Genomic DNA, 23,696 nt, shown 5'->3' on the forward strand with positions numbered 1-23,696 from the left:
ACATTTAAAAACAAACAAACAAAAAACCTACCCTTTTTAAAAAGAGAACTAAATATTGTATGAAGCTGTGAATCCGAAGTGTTTAGTGATTTCTGAACCTGGAGGATGGGAGGATTTGTAAGGCTTCAGTGTTTCCTGTTGGTTAGATGAGCCAGATCCCTGCTCAGTGTTCTGAATATTGCAAACCTGATTTTAGGCATTCATTCTTTTCTTTTTTATAACTGGAACTCCTAGGACCATGAAGTCACATAAATCCTCATGCAAATGCAACACAGAAGTGCTGTTATTCCCAAATTTTCTCTATATTTTCTTGTTTATGTTATTATTATTTTATTTTTTTTTGAGGAAATCTTCAAAGAATTGAAAGATAACCTTGTTCTCTTAACACTGTATGGTGGTGCTCTACCTTGTTAAAATTTTATTAAATGATTATAGATAAGGTTGTTTGTTTGTTTGTTTGTTTTAGCAAGGTAGCTAGTTTTTATTAAAAATTATTTTTTTAAATGCTTCATGTTTACCTAGATTTTTTTTCCAGCTAGAACAGATTTATACATATTCCCATTCTCTCAGTAATAGAAAATGGGTTTGGGTTATTAGTGAGTTCCAAAATATTTACCAGTTTCTTCCCTGGAGATTCTGCATAGAAAGAACAGGTTGGATATTTGGAGAAAATTCTTTACTAAAGTGTTGTGTGGCATTAGAACAGGCTGCCCAGGGAAGTGGTTGAGTCACCATCCCTGGAGGTCTTCAAGAAATGTGTAGATTTAGAACTTAGTAGCATGGTTTAGTGGTGGACATTTGTACTAGGTTAAAGGTTGGACTAGATGATCTTAGAGGTCTCTTCTAACCTGAATGACAGTATGATTCTATGAACAGATAGAATTAGTCAGACATGCAAAATGCAGGCTCTACACAAATTAAAAACTGACATGTTAATATTCATTTTCAATTCAGATTTTAATCCTACTGTTGAATGGATGGCTTACATTCACTTTAATGTCTCTTTTCTCCTTGAGGTATTCCTTAATTATTTTAAAAATATCTAAGAAATGCAAGAGAAATATCATAAGATAGTGCTTTTGTGAAGAAAAGGTCTTGCTTTGTGGCAGGCTTGCCAACCTTCTCTTGGGTCTCTGTTTCAAACTTCAGCTATTCTTCAGAGATTGTAACATCCCTTTTGTTCTGTAGTAGAATGAAATTTCATAGGAATCAAGAACACTTGAAATCAATGTTGCTCAGCTGCCTGAAGAAGTGATCTCTGGTGTGTGAAGTGGGATCTTTGCTTTTATCTCACCCACTCTCTTCCATTTTCTCCTAATCAGTCTTCTATCAATACAAGGGATTTTTTGTTGTTGCTCTTTCAAATTCAGCAAAAATTTTGTTTGTATTGGGGAAGTATGTTGAAAGTCTTACAGTACTGTAGACTGTATTTTAAAACAGTACCAAAAAAACTCACATAATATCCTTTATGTTGCTTTATTGCTTCTTGCTCTGTCATGATCTGCAGGAGATGTAAAAAGAGAGAGGATTCTCAAAAGAGTTACAATGAAGGCATAAACCTATTTTACCTTTATAACTTAGTGCATTGAAAACACAGGTCAGTATTTTAGGGAAGGGATGTGTTTGTTTTTATACCTTACAAAAGGTATAAACCTTTCAAAATTCCATATTGGGTTCAGAAGCTTTCATTAATATTATCTATTACCTAACTTACAAAGTGTTGGGAGTCTGAGATGTAAAGTGGCTGCATTGCTATCTTGGAGTCATTCTCAGGTTGCTGGTAGTATGTTGATTTTGGTGAATAAAGTACTTTCTCACACTCATTTCTTTCTACACATTGTGTTTATTGCTTCTTAGGAATAATAAATATCGAGGTTCATATAAAAATAAATTGCATGCAGAGTTTCATTTTAATTGTCCTGTTGAAGAACTCAGTCTTGTGGTCCTTATTTGCACAAATAGATCTGCTGACATGAATGCTTAGATATAGAAAGCCAGAAGCAAGAAAGGAGTTTCTTGATGTAGTATTGTGTTTTTCAAATAGAACTAAAGGGTTTTGCAGAATTGTCTGAGGTTTGTTTTTTTTCATATATCAAATCAATTAAAATTATTTGAGATACCGTAATTTTAGGTTTAAGGAATTAAATCTATTTTAGGTTGAAGTCTATTTCAAGCTTGAATGACGCAGAAATGTTTAAACACAACTTAAATATATATATACATATATATATATATAATTTAAAAGGCTTTGGAAAAGTATCTGACACATGGTTGAATTAACTGATCTAATCTGCTATTGACTTATTATAGGTGATACAATTCTGTGAAACATCGGGATATACGTTATATATCTAAAATCTATAAAAGCCTTTGCCTTCTTTTATTTGGAAGTTGTTAATATTCCATTAGCCACAGATCCTGCAATTGTCAAAATATGCAATTACAACCTGGCAACAACTTCAGAAAACATTAGTCTTCAAGCTTTAACAACAGCAACAAAAGATTGGTTTAAAAGAAACCAAATAAAAACAGTGTTTTAGGATCCCTAAAGGAAGTAAGATTTTTTAAACTTTCATCAGTTTAATTTGTGACAATTAGTGAATTTCATCCTTAAACTGAAAAATTCCATGAGGCATAATACTTAAAATCGCTTTTCAAAGAATGATACGATAGCTGAAACTGACAGTTTTTCAATTGTGTCTTTTCTGAACTTCAGGACATGAATAGGATTATCAAAAATTACCATCACTACTTGACCACCCTCAAAATTCATTGTGTTTCAATTCATGGCCACAAGATAGAGCACAGGAAGTTCTGCACCAACATGCGAAAGAACTTCTTCACAGTGAAGGTGATGGAGCACTGGGACAGGCTGCCCAGGGAGGCTGTGGAGTCTCCTTCTCTGGAGATATTCAAGGCCCGTCTGGACGCCTACCTGGGCAGCCTGCTCTAAGGAACCTGCTTTGGCAGAGGGGGTGGACCCGATGATCTTTTGAGGTCCCTTCCAACCCCTTTAATTCTGTGATTCTGTGATTCATCTGATATTGTAAGTTTATGTTTTAGAAACATTCCAAGAACATGTTGGTGAAACATACATTTTTTAAAGCAAGATTTGCATTTATTTCCACAGAATTATTGATTGTTCTATCACTTTTAGGTCCCCATTGCTCTCCTTTCTGATAATGTGAACTCTGTTACTCTTAACAAAAATTGTTTACAACATACAGTTTACTTGTTTTATACCACGCTGTAGGTGCATAATACATGAAGCTGATAACACATACTCTTCACTTCTAAATCTTTTCTAAACTTAATGTAATTTTCTTGCCTTCTTACAATTACTATTTCCCTGAGAATCATTTTGTATTATATTTTTATATTTAAAACATAGACTTATTTTAGGATTAGGTGTTATTTTAGGTTAGGTATTCTTTAGGTTTATTTATTTAGGTTAGGTATTATTTAGGATTCCTCTATTTACGTTAGGTTAGGTATTATTTAGGATTATTTTAGGTTAGGTATTCTGTTCCACTTGTAAATAGGCAAAGGTAAAATTGTAAAACATAATGGGAAATCAGCAAAACACAGTGTGTTGTGGTTCAAACATATAAAAAGACATATCCCTATAAAAATATGGATCTTGAGGCTGGAAACTGAACAGGAATTGAAAATGCACACTCTGTTCTCCCTCAGTAAGCTGTCTGAGACTGCTGGCAAATGACTGGGATTGCAGTGACACCTTTCCAATAAATGTGTGCCACAGACAATTTTTGAGTTTACACTGGGACTGAAAGTAAGCACCTTTCATCATGTAGTTAGTGGAAGTTACCAACAGTTCAGCTGCTGATATATGATAAAAACAAAGCTGCTGTGTATCTGTACATTTAATACAGTTCTTCATATTCTACTTCTTGAAAAATGTTTTCCTTGAATTTCACATATGTTTACAGTTGTAGCAAATATTCAAGGTGTATGAAACAACTATTCTACTTCAGGTATACAGTGGAGTTTTACATTTATTTTAATTCTCAAATCTTGTTTCATTGTGTTTATGAATACCAGTCAGTCTTTCCATGATGTTTCCCATCTTCAATATTAATCATGTACTTGTGAAAGACCTTTAAAATAACATCATATAATGGTGATACATATATCTTTTTCAGTGATGTCTTCATTGTTGTGTTTATTTCCTGTTTCTGTCTACTACAAAAAATAAAGCGTTAAATAAAAATCCAATTATTCAACATCCAAGATAATTTTCTGCCTGCATAAAGGCCAAAACTCCTTTCTTCTTCCTTGCCCCCCTGGGTCATTTGAAATGTAAACTACAGTTGCTGAGAAGGCTTAGGAACTGGAATTGAAGAATAGCTCTGTTCAAGAAAATTGACTCTGAAATAATTGGGACCCCTAAAGATAAGTTGATAGATCTTCTCCCTGATGTATTTTATGGTAGACACTATTGTAAGTTGTGCCTTGGTATAATATTTCTTAAAAATCAATGGTAAGATCATTCTTTGCCTTTGGAGAGCTACTGAAGGGCATGACATGAAAGTGTGGCAGTGAGGTGACTTTGAAACTTTCCACTTCAATGGTGGGTCTTTATTCTGTGGGATTCACCAAGAAGAATAAATCTATCTGAATGCTTCTCTAATTTATTCAAGCTACCAATGGCCCTGAGAGGCTATTCTATCAGGAAGACTTTCTGACTTTGAGGGACAGCCATACTCTCTCTCTTTACAGTTGGTAACAATAAGAATAATTAGCGTTCTACTAGGTTGTCATTTTATACCAAACAAATTCTGAAAGGGACAAGGTCTTTAGACCAACTTTCTTAATGTAACAATAGATATTGTCCATGGACTTTAATAAAACAGTATTTTAGACCAAATTATGAAAACAAAGTCATTTAAGAAGAACAAAAAGTATCCTCCATTTTCCTTAGAAGTCAAATATTATAGTTGTCTTTTCCCTCCTTTGGCATCAGTGTTATTTGAAGGTAATGTTGGTAATTAATCAGTCAGAACTGTGGGACAAAGAAAGGTGGTTTCAACAGCTAGTAGATTGTAATTGTTGTCATTTGCTCATAAGCCTTTACAAATGTAGTTTCCTAATTTTAAACTGAGAATTAGAAGAATCTTTTGATTCCTACTGGTTGTATACCATGCATTGTTTCATAGTTATAGTAACAGTTTTTTGAGAGCCAGACAATTTTGTTTTTTAACAGTCAGGTGGAATGTCGAAAGTCCTAGCTTGTTGGGGAAAAAGTGCAGAACTGTGAGTCCAAGGTGTGAGCCCAATGAAAGGGTTTGCTTTCAACGTAATCCTTTTGCTTAGTTGTTTCTAAAATTATTCATCTGCGTTCTCAGATGTATTAGGAAATTTTTATTTGTCATGTGTCAGTTTGTCTATGTTAGTCTGTCATAATGGTAATCTGTTGTTCAGAATGCAGAGAACTGATGATGCTCCACAAAATTCATACTCTTGCCTTCTGTTAGAAGGGATTCTTTCTGGAAAATGCATGGTCGTAATGCTAAATGATTGACATTTTTCTTGTTCTAAATTTGGAAACATATCACTGAATTTACTTGCTATATGAGATAGAGATGGAAGAGTTTTCAGTTGGCAACCTTTCTGACTTTCTGTCCTATGTTGCTGAAGTGACACAAGCTCGTGTGTGTTGGACATTGAGTGTCCATTCTCCAGCCTTTATTGCAGATTTTCAATTTGATAATGTAAAGATTTGCACACTTGTATGTTTTGTGTTTTTTTTTTTTAAGTAAAAGATCTAAACAAAAAAATACAAATGTGAACAACAGCAGACTGCAATGCATCAGGATAAAAAGAGCATGAATTCTTAAGTCATTTGTTAAGGCTCAAAATCAAATTTTGTTTGTATATTAAATTCTGTTTTATATTCAGAGGTATGCCTTTTTTATTGCATTGCTGTCCTTCTAGAAAAGGTATTTATTCTGTATATCGAAAAGTGAAAGACTAATTCACAGTGTTTACTCTGAGTCTAGCAATCTGGCTTTTTAATAAAAACTTATGACAATACTATAATGTTCTGATTTTTTAAAATGAAGTTATTTAAGAGTGCAAAATCTCAGTGTTTTTGAGAAATCACTGTTCTGCGTTTTTTAAAGTAGAATTCTGCCTTGTTTCCTTTATGTAGGGACAAGCTACCATTGTAGATATAATCTACAGGTAACTCCTACCTATAAAACGGCAGTCTGGATATGTAGAATTCCTGGGTTTGTATTTTAGCAGAGAATTTAATAAAAAGCTTAGTTAGAAAGGTAAATATGAAAAATTAATTGTTAGACTATTTAAAATGGAAGAATGAAATAGTGAAATTGTTTTGCTTTTGCTAATTGCAATTGCTAATTGCTTTGCCAGTGATACAAGATCAGAAGTTCTCTTGATTTCAAATTTAATTCAAAATAATATTTTCAAGCAAGTGGAAAATGAAGTAGCAATGATCATAATGTTCTTTTCATTATGCCACTTCTTATACAACAGTGATATAATTCCTGAGAACGCAACCTCCACAATCACCCTACAAGAATCTCTCATTCAGAGCAGCTCTTGAATCTATGAATAAATCCCACAAGGACAGTGCAGCTCCTCAGTGCAACCATGTCCTTTGGTACAGGCTTGAATCAGAAACTGTTTATTTGGCTGGTGAGTGGCCTGTGGAAGGGGATCTGTGGGTTCTGGTAAACAGTGAGTTGAATATAAGTCACAGTGTGCCCTGGCAGCCAAAAGGGTCAGCTGTACCCTGAGGTGCATCAGCCACAGCACTGCTGGTGGGTCAGGGGAAGGGATCGTCCTGCTGTGCGCTGTGTTGGTGCAGCCTGACCTTGAGTATTGTGTGTGGTTTAGGGCGCCGCAATGCAAGAAAGGCATAAAATTATTAGAGAGTGTCCAAAGGAGAGTTACAAAGATGCTGAAGGGCCTGGAGCTATAAGGACTGGCTGAGGTCACTTGGTTTGTTCGGCCCAGAGCAGAGCAGGCTGAGGGGAGGCCTCATGGCGGCCTGCAGCTCCCTCACGAGGGGAGCGGAGGGGCAGGCGCTGAGCTCTGCTCTCTGGGGACAGCGACAGGACCCGAGGGAACGGCATGGAGCAGGGACAGGGGAGGGTCAGGCTGGGTGTTAGGGAAAGGTTCTGCACCCAGAGGGTGGTCGGGCACTGGGACAGGCTCCCCAGGGAAGTGGTCACGGCACTGAGCCTGCTGGAGTGCAAGCAGTGTTTGGACAATGCTCTCAGACACATGGTCTGATTTTGGGGTGGTACTGTGTAGATCCAGGGGCTGGACTCAGTGATCCTTTTGGGTCCCTTCCATCTCAGGATATTTTATGTGTTTTGTTCTTTTTTTTTTTTTTTTTTAATTTTGTACGTTACACAGCTTGAACATGTACAACTGAATATGCTACCCATCACATTTTCAGTAAAAGATACTGCCTAGGAAACCAGTACAGATATTCTTAATGCCCAACAAATAAGGTGTTGGTCTTATGCTCAGTTTTCATGACTTCAAAACTTTTCCTTTTTAAAAGTGTCAGATAACAATGTGATAACATTAGTCTATCTCTTGGCGACATATATGCGAAGTTGGAATAAACCAGATTCAAGCTTTGTCACAGAAGTATCTTAATATGTTTCTTGATGTGACTTCTTGCTTTAGCCCAGTTACATGTATCATTTTCTTTAAAGGCTGCAGCTATTTCTTGCTTGAATCATAAAGGTTTGTCAGTGACCTTTACGAATGGCCATATTGGCTATAGTTTTTCTTAGCTTATCTCAGCAGAATATATGTGACTTATTACAATCAGGACTTACACTTTTTGAAACCAATTGCTTCATAATTTACAATTTACCACAAAGAGTTTTTCTAGATTTTGCCTAAACAAGGATTGCTTATATATTCTTTTAATTCTGTTTTACTGTCAATGTGTACTCAGTTTAAATGTTGCTTACATAGTAAAGTGAGCAGCTCTTGCTAGTGTAAGTAATTCCAATGTGCTTTAAGCATAAGTTGGTTTGCATTGGCAAAACTTCATTTTGTCAATACGATTGCAATTACATTAGTTGCTCTTTTTGGGAGTTTGTGTGTAAAATGACCTTTTTTGACATCCAGGATTAATATACCCACATCAGCAAAATTCTGTATTACCAGCATGATCTAAGCTTTTAACTCGGCAGATTTGGCCCTGGAAAATGAACCTTGTATATAACAAGTCTTCCTCTCTGCTGACCTGGGACTCTTCTATGACCTGGTTGTGTCCAGGTTGCTGCACCAGTCTTTTGGGGTTTGTCAGCTAGCACAGAGGCAAATAGCTTTCAAGCTCTCTTAACTTGTATAGAGAACTTGTTGGGATTTCCCTTGCGTATGGGTATGTTTTCCATCCGTTTAATTAGAACAGAAATTGTCCTTTAATTCAGGCTTTTTCTCTTGGAAATAATTATCTTTCTTTTCTTATATAAACTCTTAATTCTCTGTCAGAATGTTACGTCTGCTAGGAGTATCTTGTGTATTACACATTTGTGTGTGCAAGAAAAATTGAGCACATTTGGTTGAACAAGGCTGTTACTTAGCTACATTAAACATATTCATATAGGTGCATACCATTACATTGATATGTTATGTTTTGACTAATTTGGTAGTTGAGTTTGATTTGTCTCTAGGCCCATGTGCCGGTGTTGTACGATGTAATACATCATATTACGTTAAACACGCCTCCCCATCCAGACTTCATATAGATTCTATATGGTTGTCTGTCCTGGTTTTGGCTGGGATAGAATTTATTTTCTTTGTAGATAGAGACTCGCATCATGCTCTGTTCTGGATTTAGGATGAGAATAATGCTGATAACACACCTATCTTTTAGTTGTTAAAGAAGCAGCAAGTAGTTCCTTGGTTTGCTTTGATTGCATGCATGGCTTTTGCTTTACCTAGTAAATTGTCTTTATCTCAGCCCAGGAGTTTTCTCACTTACCCTTCCGATTCTCTTTCCCATCCCTTTGTGGGGGGAGTGAATGAGCAGCTGTATGGTGGTGAGCTGCCTGCTGGGTTAAACCACAAAATCATCATTATTCTGTTGAGGTGAATGTTAAGAGTCAGAGAAATAGCAAAACAAAATGAAATAGAAAACCATTATTTATACTTAATGAATGTATTTGACTTTTAAGTAATTCTCAGTTCTTCGTAAATAAAGTTGTTCTATTGTATAATATCCCTTTTATTCTTTATTTCCTTTTATATTTCCTTTACATACCTGATTTCAGCAAATATGATTAATTAGGACTCTGACAAGGGAGATTACATCTTATAATTTTATGACCCTTGGATGTTTGTTCTAGTTTCCTTTAAATTTTCTCATTAAGTTGGTAGAAGAGAATGTGCAATTCCTTTTAGTTGCCTCAATCCCTCAGTCTAGTGCTTTAGTTTACACTATTCATAAAAATAATACCTTCTGTTTTCTTACCGGACATGAGTAAGAGCTTTTAACTGGAAATGTGATTTTAGGAATGTATGGATTCTTTTTAACAAATAGTTTGCCAAACAGAATTAATCTGATTATTGTTGTACTGGAAGCCAGTACAGGGTATTACATGGTAAAGTTTCAAAGATCAAGTTGAGTGCTTCTTTTAGTCAAATGAATCTCCTGTTTATTCAGAGAACTATGTGATACACCTTTTTGCCTTTACCTGACATACTACTTACAAAATAATTATGTAGTTTATTGTATGGCAGGTTCCTAGAAGAAGCATGTAAAAGCATCAGTCTCATGTTAAGCACACAGTAATACTCTGGATGTTGCATTTACTACACAGACTTAATAATACAATCTTGCATTTCAGCTGTATCACAGTGCTAAATCTGCTTCTTGTTTGTGAAATGTTTTAGTAATTTTGTAAAGACACAAGAAAATATTTTAAACAATCCTGTGCTCACTGTGGTGTTTGGTGAGTGGGCATGTAGTGTATGTGTAAGGAAAAGACTCATTCCTCAAATTAGGCAGAGTACTATGGAAAAGGGTATGTAAACATATAATTCAATTGTCATCACAGTGTTTGTGACAGAGATGCACATGTGTTTTATTAATAAATGTAAAGCTTTTGGAGATCTAAGAGAAGAAGAGGTTACCTTAATGTATTGTTGGTTTTTGAGAATATTCTTCTTATAAATAGGTATGATGATTATATATGATTTTAAAATCCAGGAAGATATATAAATTCCTTTGGGTAATCACTCCCCAATACTTCTGAGCGAAGTGGCTGCAAATGTATCATATATTAATATTTTCAACCCAAGAAGTTAGTTAATGTAGCATGCTTTAAAAAACAACACAGCTTATTTATAATTTCACTCTGTGTGTTGTAAGCCTATTAATTCAAATTAGTTTGTGGTGCATGTTGACTATTTCATAATCTGTATAGTATTGTATTTCTGAATTTTAATTATTTTCTGTCATTTCAAAATACTAATTTACTTAGTGTTCCACTCACTTGCATTGCATCAGTGAAGCAGACCTAGAAGTAATTTCCAAAGCAGTGTTACGTTGCTGTTTCTATTTAATAGCTGAAGTGGAGCTCATTTTTGTTAAGAGCTAGTCAAAGGCTGAGGTTCTGGGTCATGGAGTTTGGTAACAACTATTCTACTGCTCTGCTCCTTTTATGAGTTCAGTGTATTAAATAAGAATTTACTTCTCTTTGAAAATAAATCTTAAAATATGTTTTTTACAGCCTTGTGGAAGAAAACCATCTTTTTCCAGCTCTTTTCCAAGTCATCTTGGTAAGAACTTCTTTATATATATACACACTAATAAATATGTATAATATCTCTCAAATCATGTAAAAATATTAAGCAAATTTATTAAGGCATGTTTATAAGTTGTTGATAAAGTGAACAGTCTATAAATACAAAAGATTATAGTGTCTGTAAGTGGGCATGTATGTTGTTCTCACCAACTGTCTGCCTTGCTTTTATAAAGATTTTTTCTTTTTTGAATAAAATAAGAATCTGAAAAACATAATTAATGAGCTTGATCCTTAATTAGAACCATGTATTTGCCCAACCCAAGCAACAAATGCAGAGCAACCTGTGCTTATGTAACAGTATCAAAACAGAGTTTTGTTATGATAATGCAAACTACCACTATTAGCTTTTAGAATTTCTTTCAATGTAAAATGTCGGGGATATGATTTTTTGTAGTAACATGCTGAATTTCCTTCCCTAATTAGGATCTGCCACTTATGAAAAAATCATAGAATCACAGAATGATTTGGGTTGGAAGGGACCTTAAAGATCATCTAATTCCAACCCCCTGCCATGGGCAGGGACACCTCCCACAGGACCAGGTTGCCCAAAGCCCCATCCAACTTGGCCTTGGACACCTCCAGGGGTGGGGCGTCCACAGCTTCTCTGGGCAGCCTGTGCCAGTGCCTCACCACCCTCAGAGTAAAGAATTTCTTCCTTACATCTAATTTAAATCTACCCTCTTCTAGTTTAAAGCCATTATCCCTTGTCCTATCACTACACTCCCTGACAAAGAGGCCCTCCCAACTGTCCTGAAGGGCCCCAGTTAGATACTGAAAGGCAGTTATAAGCTCTCCCTAGAACCTTCTCTTGTCCAGGCTGAACAACCCCAACTCCCTCAGCCTGCCTTCATAGGAGAGGTGTTCCAGCTCTCTGAGAATCCTCGTGGCCCTCCTCTGGACTTGTTCCAACAGGTCCATGTCCTTCTTGTGCTAGGGTCCCCAGAGGTGAACACAGGGCTCCGGGTGGGGTCTCATGAGAGCAGAGTAGAGGGGACAATCACCTCCCACAACCTGCTGGCTGCACTTCTTCTGATGCAGCCCAGGATATGGTTGGCTTTCAAGGCTGCAAGATCACATTGCTGGCTCATGTTGAGCTTCTCATCAACCAACGCCCCCAGGTCCTTCTTCTACTCAGGGCTGCTCTCAATCCGTTCTCTGCCCAGCCTGTACTTGTGCTTGATCATGAAGTGATCATGAAAAAGTGGTGATGGCTTTGCACCTCTGGAATGTTGCAAAACAAATGTGTTAACAAAAAAGAAACGTCTGCAGGATAGTTTGGAAGTTGGGTCCTGTGCTGTCTGCTAGTCTTCTCACCGATATTTTGCAGAATCTCTTGTTTTTTCAAGCCCGTTTGTTCATGATCTTGTGCCAGGTAAGTGTTCTGTAATGTAAATGTGCTCCTGATGAATACTAAATATGAATAATTTATGCAATGTAGGCAGATTGCATGCTTGCTATTGCATCGTTCTTGAAATTCAGTCCTAGATGTTCTTAAATGTGATTCTGAATCAACTTTGACTTTCCTTTCCTAGGTTTAAATATGTGAATTTTCTCTAATCCTTTGCAGTGATTTATTTCACTACCTATCTTAAATCTCTTTATTACCACATAATCAGATAAGCCTTTTTTATTAAAGTAACCTCTTCAGTGATGACAGATTTTTGCAGTAGCATACAGAACACAAACTTTATGGTATTTTGTGTATATATTTGTACAAGTCTGAAAAGACCTTATTGTGACAAACATTAACAGTAAGAGCAACACTTCACAGTGTTTCATAAATAGTTTTGACCTGGTATAAGTACTGCTTAGAAGTCGTAACAAAAGAGAAACACAGTAAAATATGAAAGTCGAGTGTTTATGGTAATATCCTCAAATATCAAGTTAATGTTTGAAACTTCTTCAAGTGCTGGTATATTGAAGGTTAACTACCAGAAAAGTGCATATATATTTATATATTATTATTTTTGGATATTTGAGAATGTGTTCAACAAATGATTTCTAGAAATCTTCCCAGATCCTGAAAAACTCATTATAAACTTGTTATAACTTATCTATAGGCATGGCATTTAAAAAGTATGTGCATCATACCATGTAGATATAGGATAAGATAAGTTGGAGTCAGTTGTAAATACTCACTCCTGATCTTCCTGTACATCGTTTGATGTCATGAGTTCTAGAAACAGTTTTTAGAGAGTAAAAAGCAGCTAAGATGGAAATTGTGTGCATGACTGGTGGTCTGTGGCCGTTTCACAGCTCTCTTCAACCTATATAGTTATCTTGGGACTTAGAATTGTGAGGGAAAAGGTTTATAACTTTTAGGAAGGAAAAAAAATCCCTTTTCAACATGCTTTGTCTGGGAAGGACATGTTTAGTAGCTTCAACTGCCATGCATAGCAGTCAAGGTCTAACAGTACCCTGGCTATCAGCTGTGGTCTTGGTTGGCTTGAGGGACATGAGACTCCCTAAATGGGAGTGCTAACCTCCTTGCTGTTCCCTTGTTCTCCCTGCAGAAGAGTGAATTCAGCGAAGGAATGTTAGGCAATTGGGAAGGCTCAGGAGCCAGGATGAATCAAGGGACTAGTCTGTTTGGGCTTTGGAGCCACATGAGTAGGAGCAACTCTTACCAGCAGGGTCAAGCAAACGTATGGAAGGATGTTGCAGATAAAAGGAATGAGAATTTGGGAAGTAGGAATGCTAAGGCTTTGGGAGGAGTTTTCACTGGGATTCAGTAAACAGAGTTTACAAGAAGTTGGAAAATTTTATGCATGAGAACTCACTTCTGCATGTTCACTCATTCCACTCCTTTGTGTTCATGGTACATGTAAGTGCTAAACGTCTGCATTTATGGGACTGATGGTGCTAATGTAAATATCTTTAAAAGCAGTTAAGAAAATCTAGTCTTTGCCAGGTTGAGCATTTTCAAAAAGAGAAGGTGAGGAGAAATTTGGTGAGTGCCAAAAGTGTGTAATAATGGTCTGCACTAAAGGTGTGATTTTATTATAGGGCCTGAAGAATACCCTGGAGTGATTACTTATTAGGCTGTTTTTCCTCAAGGGCAGAATGAATTAGAAAACCCCATCATTATAGGTTTCTGAAATCATTTTCATGGTTGTGTGAATGAAAGGAGCTTCATGTCATTTGCTTTCCGTAAAAAAAAGCTTTCGTCCATTAACTAGTCTGTGCTCAGGTTTATACTTCGGTTTTTGAGAAACAGGATAGCTCAGTAACATGGGGCTGTGTGTTCTTGTACCTCGAATTTTACCAGACCCTAAACTATTGATTTTAAATTACACTTCAGAGTCAATACATTACTTTGTAGGTACATGCTCAGTAAATTAATATAGAGCTATTAAGTTCATGGAGTGTCATTAGTATTTCACAGTTTCTTATGCAGAGACCAAATACCCAGTGCATTTTCTGTGCATTCTTAAGTGCAGTTTGTTACTACCAGCAGTGCTACTGACAGGACAGTGACTCTTCTAGGATCTGAAAGGGAATAGTTTGGGCTCAGAATTGGAAAGTGTCTCCAAGAGCAGACTTCATTTCTAGACTGTCTGTGCTACAGTCAAAGCAGGATTGAACGTACTGGCTTTAATCTATCTCTCAGAGCAGTGGAGACATGATGGCTTGCAGATACTGGGCACTTCACAGGAAATAGGTTTTAATGTGACTGCTTCTCACTGTTCATTGCTGTAGAGTTGCAGCACTGCATACTGCTGACTCTGTGTTGTGGTCTAACCCTTAACCCTGAGAGCTGAAATTTCTTATCCTGTCCCATGTGTCTGGACCTGTTTAATCAATGAACTCCGCTGAATTGCACCAAATGTTTCTGTTCATGTCCTTTATGACTGCCTCTCTGTAAATGTTACAGCTGCCAAAAAAAAAAAAAAAACAACAATACAAAAACAGAGTACTGAATGAGTAAAAAGGGCTGTTACAGTCTACCTAAAAAGTTGTTCTAAGATAATAGGTATTAATTTCATTCACCTGAGCTAGGTTCTAGTTACTGATCTGTTAGTAGGAGGCTTTAAATTCAGTTGCCATTCCCCTGAGAACCCTCAACACTTATTTATCATTTCAATTAATTTCAGTAAATGCAGATTGATAGTGTGCTTTTTAAATACGTGAAAGACCTGTTTACAGTGCTTTGTTGCAAAACTTCAGAGAGGAATTTCACGTTGTACCTGAATGTGAAGTAGTTCCATCGTTACCCTGATCCCAGATCCTCGCGCTAGCAGTTAGGTAGATTATGGGTATTTCTACAAAGCAATAGGAAGGTATGACTGCAGTATGAGCGGGCATTTATCTTGCTATAACATCTAATGAGATCAGTGAAGATGTAGTGATGTGCATCTGTGTGAGTTTTCATGTCCACAAAAAGGAAGGTGGATTCACAGTAAGTATGAGAATATTCAGAACAGCGTGGGACTGAAAAACAGAAGGAAAGTTGACATCGTAATGTGCAAAATTTAAATGGTGCAAACTCCCCTTAGTAACGAGATTAAAAATAAAGTGCCAAGTTCCATGATGTTGTAAATGATGCCAAAAGTTGAGTTGGTGTAAGACAGAAATAGAAAATGCTGTTGTTGATGAAGTAGGGATTGCAGCAGAAAAGATTACTGTGGGATATATTTCATGTTACACTTCGCCTTTTTTTCTGCTGCACCCTTAATATTCTGCTTCTAATATTATTTATTTCACTATGTCAAACCTATGATTATATGACATATCAGTATATTATACACAAAATGTTATTTTTTAATATCATAGTATATTGTTACAGTGAGGTCAGTAATGGAAGTGGAAATGTTCTTTAATATTTCTAACATGTATTTGTATTTTAGACTGCTAACAGCATTTTGTGAAGTAGCTAAAAGTAAATTTGATATATATGTTATTTTGTGTGCTATGTTACTTTTTTGAGTGGCTTTTCTCCAGTGTTTGGGGGGAACTCTACACACATCATAAACGTTTCATGGCCTTCCTTTAGGGCCATCTGAATCTAGGCTATGGCATAGAAAAGAAATTCTGTAGTTGGTGAAATCCTATTTTTCTGTTGATAAATTTTAAAACTAAAGCTAATGATGCTTGTGATTAGAAGCTCAGTGCTATCCTCTTTTTAAAGCCCCGTAGTTAATTCTCTGCTCGTTCTATTAAGATTTCCCATGTAAGTTTTAACACACTAGCATCTCACAAACTTCAGCTTCTGCTGTCAAATATTTTTTGCAATGTTCTGTAGTTTAAAGTTCAGTGATACCATGAAAAGTGTGGCAACATGGATTTAAAGACATATCCTTTTAATAAAATTTACTTTTTAGTAAGATTAAAAGTTATTGTGTTTGTAAATGGTATGTTATTATTAAATATCATCACCTAATGGTATGCATTATTGTGTCAGAACCTTTTAACAGCACATGGTATTAATAAGTCCACATCTTCATCAGAAGTTTTCTTTACATTTTTTGAAAGAATTTGTTTTAAAATGTCAAATTTTAATTTATTTTTCTTTAAATATAGTGGAAATATTATGGAAATGTTGAGTATATTTCTTTTTGTAGTCATATTCACATATTTTTATTTTTTCTTAGTTGTCTTCAGGTTTAAGATTTGGTTTTATACTGTCTCCATTTTGCTCTATGAATTCATTTAAAAAGTTTAATTACAGAATTAATCTTAAACTAGAAGATCATATATTGTTCATATTTTTGATAGGCTGCAGTAAACCTGTGCTCAAGAGGTTAATGCAACAGCAGAAGCATTAATCTACTTCTATCTGCTAAATTAGCCACCTCTTAGTCCAGCATGGTGCCTGCCATGGTGGCGGTCTACAAGAATTAGCTTTCTTCTTACTGTTGCAAGTACTTGTGGATCATCCAGGTTGGATACTTGAAGAGTTGGAGACTGCTTATATTCTGTAGTGAGTACACGTTTATGCTGCCAAAATCATCTGCTGGAGGAAGTTGGGATAGCAAATAGGGCAAATAATGTAAGTTCGAGCACTTTATCTGAATAGGCAGTTGACCCTCTAGGCTGTAAATGAACTAAAATCTCTCTCTAAGTTCTGTGCTTGCATGAGAAGATAGATACTGGTAGTAACTGGTACCTATAGACATTTCACTCCAGTCTGCAGCCATGTTCAGTACTCAGTTTAGCCCCAGCCTTTTATTTAAAAGAAAAAATACAAAGATATCTGGGAATGGTTAGGCAACATTTGTTTTACAGAACAGGAAATAGTATTTATTTGAATAAAATAATTTTAATAGATTTCTGTGGGGTATTCCTGTTTCTGATTGTGTATCCAGTGCAGTTATAACAAATAGTGAAACGCGCAGTGGCTCATTTTGGTGTACTTCATCTGTTCATTTCTGCTTTGATGGAAAATCTGCACTTATAAGGTATCTGAAGTTAGATTCTAAAAGTTATTTTGCAGCTTCTACAGGATGAGCTTTAGTTATATTTAGAAACTTTAAGTTTATCCTTAATTTATTTTTGTATTTGTGAAGCATATGCATTGCCTACAATCTGCTAGATTAAATAGCCAAATTCTGTGCTGTGATGTTGTGTGTAAAACTGCAGTGACAGGCCAGAAATAGATTTCATGTAGTCTGTGAGGATTTCTGAAAGTGAAAATACAGAAATCCTGTTTTAATGTTTTTTATAAAGCAAAATAATTGCTTATTTTCAAAGTAATTTCTATCCAAAAATGGATTGAAGGGAAATCAGTGAGAAAGTGTTAGATATCTCAGTAGTTACCTGTTTTCAGTGAGAAAAATGATGAGATGCAGTTTAAAGAAAACAAATATAATGTACATGTAAAGAACGCTTCAACGATGAGTATGGTATAATGTATCCAAACAAACATTTCTTACCAATGTGTTGAAGTCTCGTGTCTCCACCAGTACAGTGACAATAAAGTAAGGGTTCAGTAAGGGTTACTATAAAAATGGTTCTTCAGAAAAAGATTTTTTTTGTACTTTTTCGGTAATCTTTCTATCAGTAGTTTTTGGGGAAGTGTTTATACATCTACACATCTGTAACCATTTGATTAGTATTTAGTCAGGTTCTTAATGTGTTACGGTCAATTTTTCTCTACTAACACTGTACACATCATGAACTCTTAGCAGTTTTATTTCTTGAAGGGTAACTGTTGTCTGCTTGAGTCATGGCAATGCAACTGTTATAAGCCAAAATGCCTGGTATAAAGACTACTTCTGATTGTGGTTAATAATGAGAATCCCTGGTATAAGATTTTTTTTCCTGATATTGTTAGATAACGGCAGTGTTTTTACATATGGGTAAGCAATAAAAAGGTCAAGAAAAGTTTCCTTTGCATAGGCATTTGGCTGTGAACATTAACAGGAGCAAGGTTTGGCTTTTAAATATCATTGTAACTTTTGCTAGACTTTCAACGTGTTTGCTATAACCAAGAAGCTTCAGGCTTATCTGTGCTGCAGTCAGTGTGTGGCAGCAATTCACAAAGCCATCTGCACCTACCCTTGAGCTAGCAGCTTAGCTGACAGTGGTAATGGGGTTGCAGCAACAGAGGGCTGAGAACGTGTGAAGCCTTGTCCTGAAGCTTAATCAGTCCTTGGGCAGTCTGCTGCTGCAGCCGTGCTGCCTTGGGTCCCCTCGGTAGTTCAAAGCAGAAGATGTCTTCACAACTGCTGTGTGGGTGTCCTCCTGTACTTGCAGAAGACCATTATAGTTTGAAGAAACCTCCTGGAAAGGACTGGAGCTGGAGAGTCACAAGTGATTGTAACATACCCTGGGGACTTGGGGACCACACGGCAACAACATGCTGCTCCTTTTGAGGGGTGCCTTATGTATGCCCTAGGAGATGCGTGGCACTGCTTTTGTGTTCTTTTTATGCAGATCGTGAGCTTGGGATAGTGAAAGAAATACTGTATAACTAAAACTTCTGCATGTACAAGTTTGAAAACTATCTAAAAGTTTCCCTTTAAGAAGTGCTAGCGTTAAACAGAGCTGGAATGATTTACTTTCTCTCCATGACCCTGAGAGAACTGTTGTTGGGGTTTTGTTTCTTTTTTTCCAAGTGGTATTAGGAGCTGATTTTTAGCTGTTCTTGTAGAGTTGCTTGAATCAAATAGTTTTTATAGAATCTCAGAATGGTTTGGATTGGAAGGGACCTTAAAGATCACCCAGTTCCAACCCCCTGCCGTGGGCAGGGACACCTCCCACCAGAGCAGGTTGGCCAAGGCCCCATCCAGCCTGGCCTTGAACACCTCCAGGGATGGGGCATCCACAGCTTCTCTGGGCAGCCTGTGCCAGTGCCTCACCACCCTCAGTGTAAACAATCTCCTAACATCAACTCTAAATCTCCCCTCTTTTAGTTTAAAACTGTTCCTTGTCCTATTGCTATCTGTCTTTGTAAAAAGTCACTGTGTCTTTTCTTAAGCCCCCTTTCACTAAGTAGTAGTTGTGTGTATTTGTGATAAAAGACAAAATTTGAGAAAAATGTGTTTTCAGTGCTTTTCATTTACCTGAGGTACTTTGTTAGTGGGAAGAAGAAGGGGCTTGTTAGCAGAGTACTGAGAGAATTAAGGGAACTGCTTCTTGTTCCCATTGGTAGTCCTTATTTCTTCTATACCTTGGGCAAATTGTATAAACCTTCTTTTTCAGACGTCAGTAGTGTGCTTCTGTCCTTTGTGTGCCCAGTGAAGACATTTACTCTTACAGAACTGTCAGAAATTGGTGCTCATCATTCTGAAACTAGGCCTGTCCCAGCTGGACCTTATTCAAGTGTAATTCTTCAATTCATTTTTCATTATTGTAATGTTATGTATAACTATAAATGCATATCAGAGGAATGTAGTATCGGTTCATTAGAGCTTAGAAGGTATTCAGATTTTGTTAGGAAAAGCACTAGGAATTCTAAATAAATGTGAGTGATCTATGTTATAGCTGCATGTCTGTGTAGATCTGTCACCATAGGTTTGCTGGTGGAATTGAAATATGTGATGGGAAGCAGAGCTATTCTTCAAATCATTTTAATATTACAAATTGATATTGTGGATAATAAAATGGCTTTTAAAAAGGAAAGCCTATTACTAACACATATCCCTCTATCATTCTCTTTCTTATCTGGAAATTTATTTTGAGCTATTGATCCTGTTAAAGGATGGAATAGTTACTTACAAAATCACCTGAAGCTCCATTTCTGAGAGAAAAATTGAGTCCACAGCATTTCTGACAGCATTGTGTTCTTTTATGGAAAGGGAATTCTATTTGCATCTTAAAGGAATTGCTAGGCACTAATATTTTAGTGTGCATGCTACATAACTATTTTTTAAAAATTTTATTTTCAGTGCTAGCTGGTATAAGAAAACTCATGGATAAACAATATTCATATGTGTTTTTTTTTTACCATGTCCCAGAAAGGCAAATTTTTTTATGGTAATAAACATGAATATATAAAGGGCTTTAACAAGGTTGTAAAGTTAGCTGTACCATATGGGGAGGGAAATCACAAACAAGGGTGTGTAGGCCTGCGATGTGCAAAAATAGTTACTGTGATTACTGCTATTCCTAAATGCATTTCAATGAAAAAATGTCACAGAATAGCAATCACTGCTGTGCATTGTGTGGGCAGATTGTCTTTATTGCTCTGACTGTCCCAAGAACATGTCCTGGAAGAGCTTCAAAAAAACTTGCATAGTCCAGCTGAGACCTCTGGTCCTTTTGGTTTTGCTGTAGTGACTGTAACACTGCTGGTTGGGACCACGAGCCCCATGTGACAGGGATGCGTGGCAATGTTGTAGTTTAAACTCTTTTTATAGTCAGTTAAGAACTAACCGTAACCCTAAGATGTGTCCCACGTTACAGCATGGAATACAGAACCCCATGATCCCTTCCGAGATCCCTGAGCAGGGGTTCAGACTGAAGAATTCCAAGGTGCCTTCAACTATATGTCATTCAGTGATCTGATTTGCATGATCCAGTCCATCCTCCTAAAACAAACAAGAAAGCAAATGAAAACAGCCCTACATTTCCTAGCATGGTATCCACCGTGCACTCTTTCCTACCCATAATTAAGTATGTAACTCCTCTGGATTAGGATCCAAGTCAGTAGTCACCTAGGTGAGTTTGGGTTTCTGAGCTCTTCATGAATTTCCCACTTCCTAATTCCTGGTGTGCTTTGACCTTCAAGTAAGCAAGATGGACTCAGTGAAGTGGCAAAATGTGTTCAGCCGGCTTGGCTCTGCTTCCATTTCTGCCTTATGTGAGCCAACTGAATCTTACACCACACAAGGGTGTTCTTTGGTGAATCAAATCCTAGACAGGCTGTAGGGCAGGGCTAGGAGGATGGATGTATGAAGTCAGTGAATGTTTTTGGAAACGTGTTTTGTCTGGCAATACTTGTGGATATTTTGAAAGGTGCCTTTCATATGAGTCTTGTTTTGAATGGTGTTCTGAGCAAATTCTTAACTCAGTGAGGCATTTGTGATTGGGTAATTTAGGTCCCAAGAGGTAATATTTTTGTAATGATTATATTTTTGCTTAAAGGGTGTATAGCTCTGCATAGCTCTGTATGCTGACTTCAGATTTGCACCAGATAAAAGTTGATGCTAATGGATTTTTCTTGGAAAACTAACTTGAATGTTTAGGAATTTGTAGTTTGCATACTGTGTTCAGAGACGAATTTTAAATACCTTTTAAAATTTGCTTTTAGCATTTGACTTACAAAATATTTTTCTTCACAAACGAGCTGTGTGAGTTTTTGCAGCATTTAGTATGTCTTCTGTAGTGTTCTTACTTTACTGTGCTGCAGCAGTTCAGTATGTGTTGGTCAGTTTTCAGTACAGGTCTGATATGTAATTATTGAATGCTTAGAAGTCTTAAATGAGTGCACGTATGTGCACATACATGTATTTCTGTCTCAAGGAATTAAGGAATTGCTTTGATTGCATAGAAGTGTGCTAAAGTGGAGCAATTCTAAACTTGAAAACTAAGATTTGGACCTAATTAGCATAATAATGGGCAGATCCAATTCAACTGCTTGGGTCTGTAATCTTATGAGTAAAATAAAATTGTGTGGGGGTAACATGATTAATTAAATAGTTTGTATTTGCTCTATAGACAGAGGCTTCATGATTTCATCAAACTTTTCTTTTTTTTTTTTTTAATATCATGGCATCACGCACCCTGCCATACAGCACACAGTACTACACAATGGTTTTTGCTCTGCAGCAGCGAGTTGGCTGTTGAAATTCAAGTACAGGTTCTTTGTAGTCCAACAACTAAATTCTAGGAGGATTTTTTTAATAATCTCAGGTGTCATGTCAGTTTTAAACCTTTGAGTCTCTGCTTTTGAAAATATACACAGATACAGTGGATTTTTGTCATATTTTTTCTTTGATGCTATCATTGGTATGTGAAAAAAAATGAAAGGATTACTGGTAATGATCTGTACATAATCTAATACTGTTTTGTCAGTTTAAATAAAATATAAAATCTTAGTAGGTACTGGAAATCAGTACAGATGCTCCAGTTTATCAGCTTCTGGTGTACTTTTACTAGCATAGGCAAAGCTGGCAAAAATATTTAAGGAGTTAAAACCTTTGATTCTATGGATTTTCTGGTGTACTTGTGGGTTTTGTTTGTTTTTTTTTTTTTCTTCTGTCAAACACTTTCTTCAAGTCAAGCATTAAGAGAGAAATTTTAAGTTATATGTACCGTTTTACTGAAATGCCAACCTTCTCTATTGTATGCCTCTAAGTTTTCTGTATTTTTAGACTTGTTGAACGCTGGAAAGCAGTGTCTGTTTTCCAGATAGATGTGCTTAGTTTCTTTGGTAATTTGGGTTTATCTCCAGCAGTTGAAGTTAAGCATTGCAGTGCAGAAATGACCTGCAATTCTCTGTTAGTCTTTTAGCAGAAGTTCTTTCAACAAGCTAGCTGATTTCATGTGTCTGATGTGCACGAAATCTCTCACTGGGCTCTTGCAGTATACGCTTTCTCATTTTTTAAGTAAGTCTAATGCTAGGAACATGCAAATCTATTACTGCTTTTAGACCATCTTGAAAAGTCATGTATGACGTATCTCACAAGTTCCAGACTGCTTTGACCTTGTAATATATCTCTGGCCAAGAGAGCATCTGTTATGTCCTTCAGCATCTGGGTAAGGAGCGAGGGATGTGCGAGATTTGCGTGCATGTCATTTTCTGGCATAACTTACTTTGCTTATGTATAGCTTTAAGCTTAACCATTTCTGATATCTGTTCATGTTGACCCCTAATTTAACATGGCTTCATGTGCTTGATCTAGGTTAATTCAGGAAATAACAATGGATTTTCATATTCAGGAGGGTGCTCTTCGGTGTGTACATCTCATCCAAACTAAAATACTTTTGTAATGATCCTTAATGAATTATTTTCCTTGTGCTTGTTGGTGAGACACAAATGCAGAAACCCCATGTGTTGAGTTCTCCCTGGAAGTCAGAAGAAGGATTGATTCTTGAAGTGCAGTAGGTATTAAGGCAGTCCTGTAAACAGACACACTTATGGGGAAGCAACAAAACGTGGCAGTATTTGGAGTCACTCTATATCTGCGTCACTCTAAGCTGTGAACTTCTTAACATTTGCAGAGTGCTTTTATTTAGTATCTAATGCTATGCATTTTTTCCCTGTCAGTTGTATTATTTTTCACTGTAAAAGTGTTCAGATGAGTTGTAGAAAGTTATAAAACCACATGAATATGGAAGCAGATTATCTTTGTAAATTCCTCTTATCTCTCCTCCTTCTCTCTCCCCACCACCACATTTCTAAATTACTGTACTCAAAAGAGTGCTTTGTAGCACTGTTGTATGCTGGTCCTTTTTAAAATGCACTTTGTTGTTAGATAGCATGTTAAG

General features: G+C 36.5%; 1 protein-coding gene across 6 annotated transcripts in view; it reads left to right on the top strand.

Annotated features, from left to right (window-relative positions):
- ULK4 (unc-51 like kinase 4) overlaps positions 1-23,696 on the top strand; it is a 245,766-nt gene that overhangs the window by 108,142 nt on the left and 113,928 nt on the right. For all 6 annotated transcript variants that reach the window (XM_083825680.1, XM_083825679.1, XM_083825683.1 and 3 more), the window contains one exon: positions 10,749-10,797. In XM_083825680.1, coding sequence (XP_083681806.1) covers positions 10,749-10,797 — 49 coding nt within the window. The remainder of the gene's footprint in view (positions 1-10,748; positions 10,798-23,696) is intronic.

The sequence above is a fragment of the Anser anser genome (genome assembly GCF_964211835.1).
Source record: "Anser anser genome assembly, chromosome: 2".
Lineage (NCBI taxonomy): Eukaryota > Metazoa > Chordata > Aves > Anseriformes > Anatidae > Anser > Anser anser.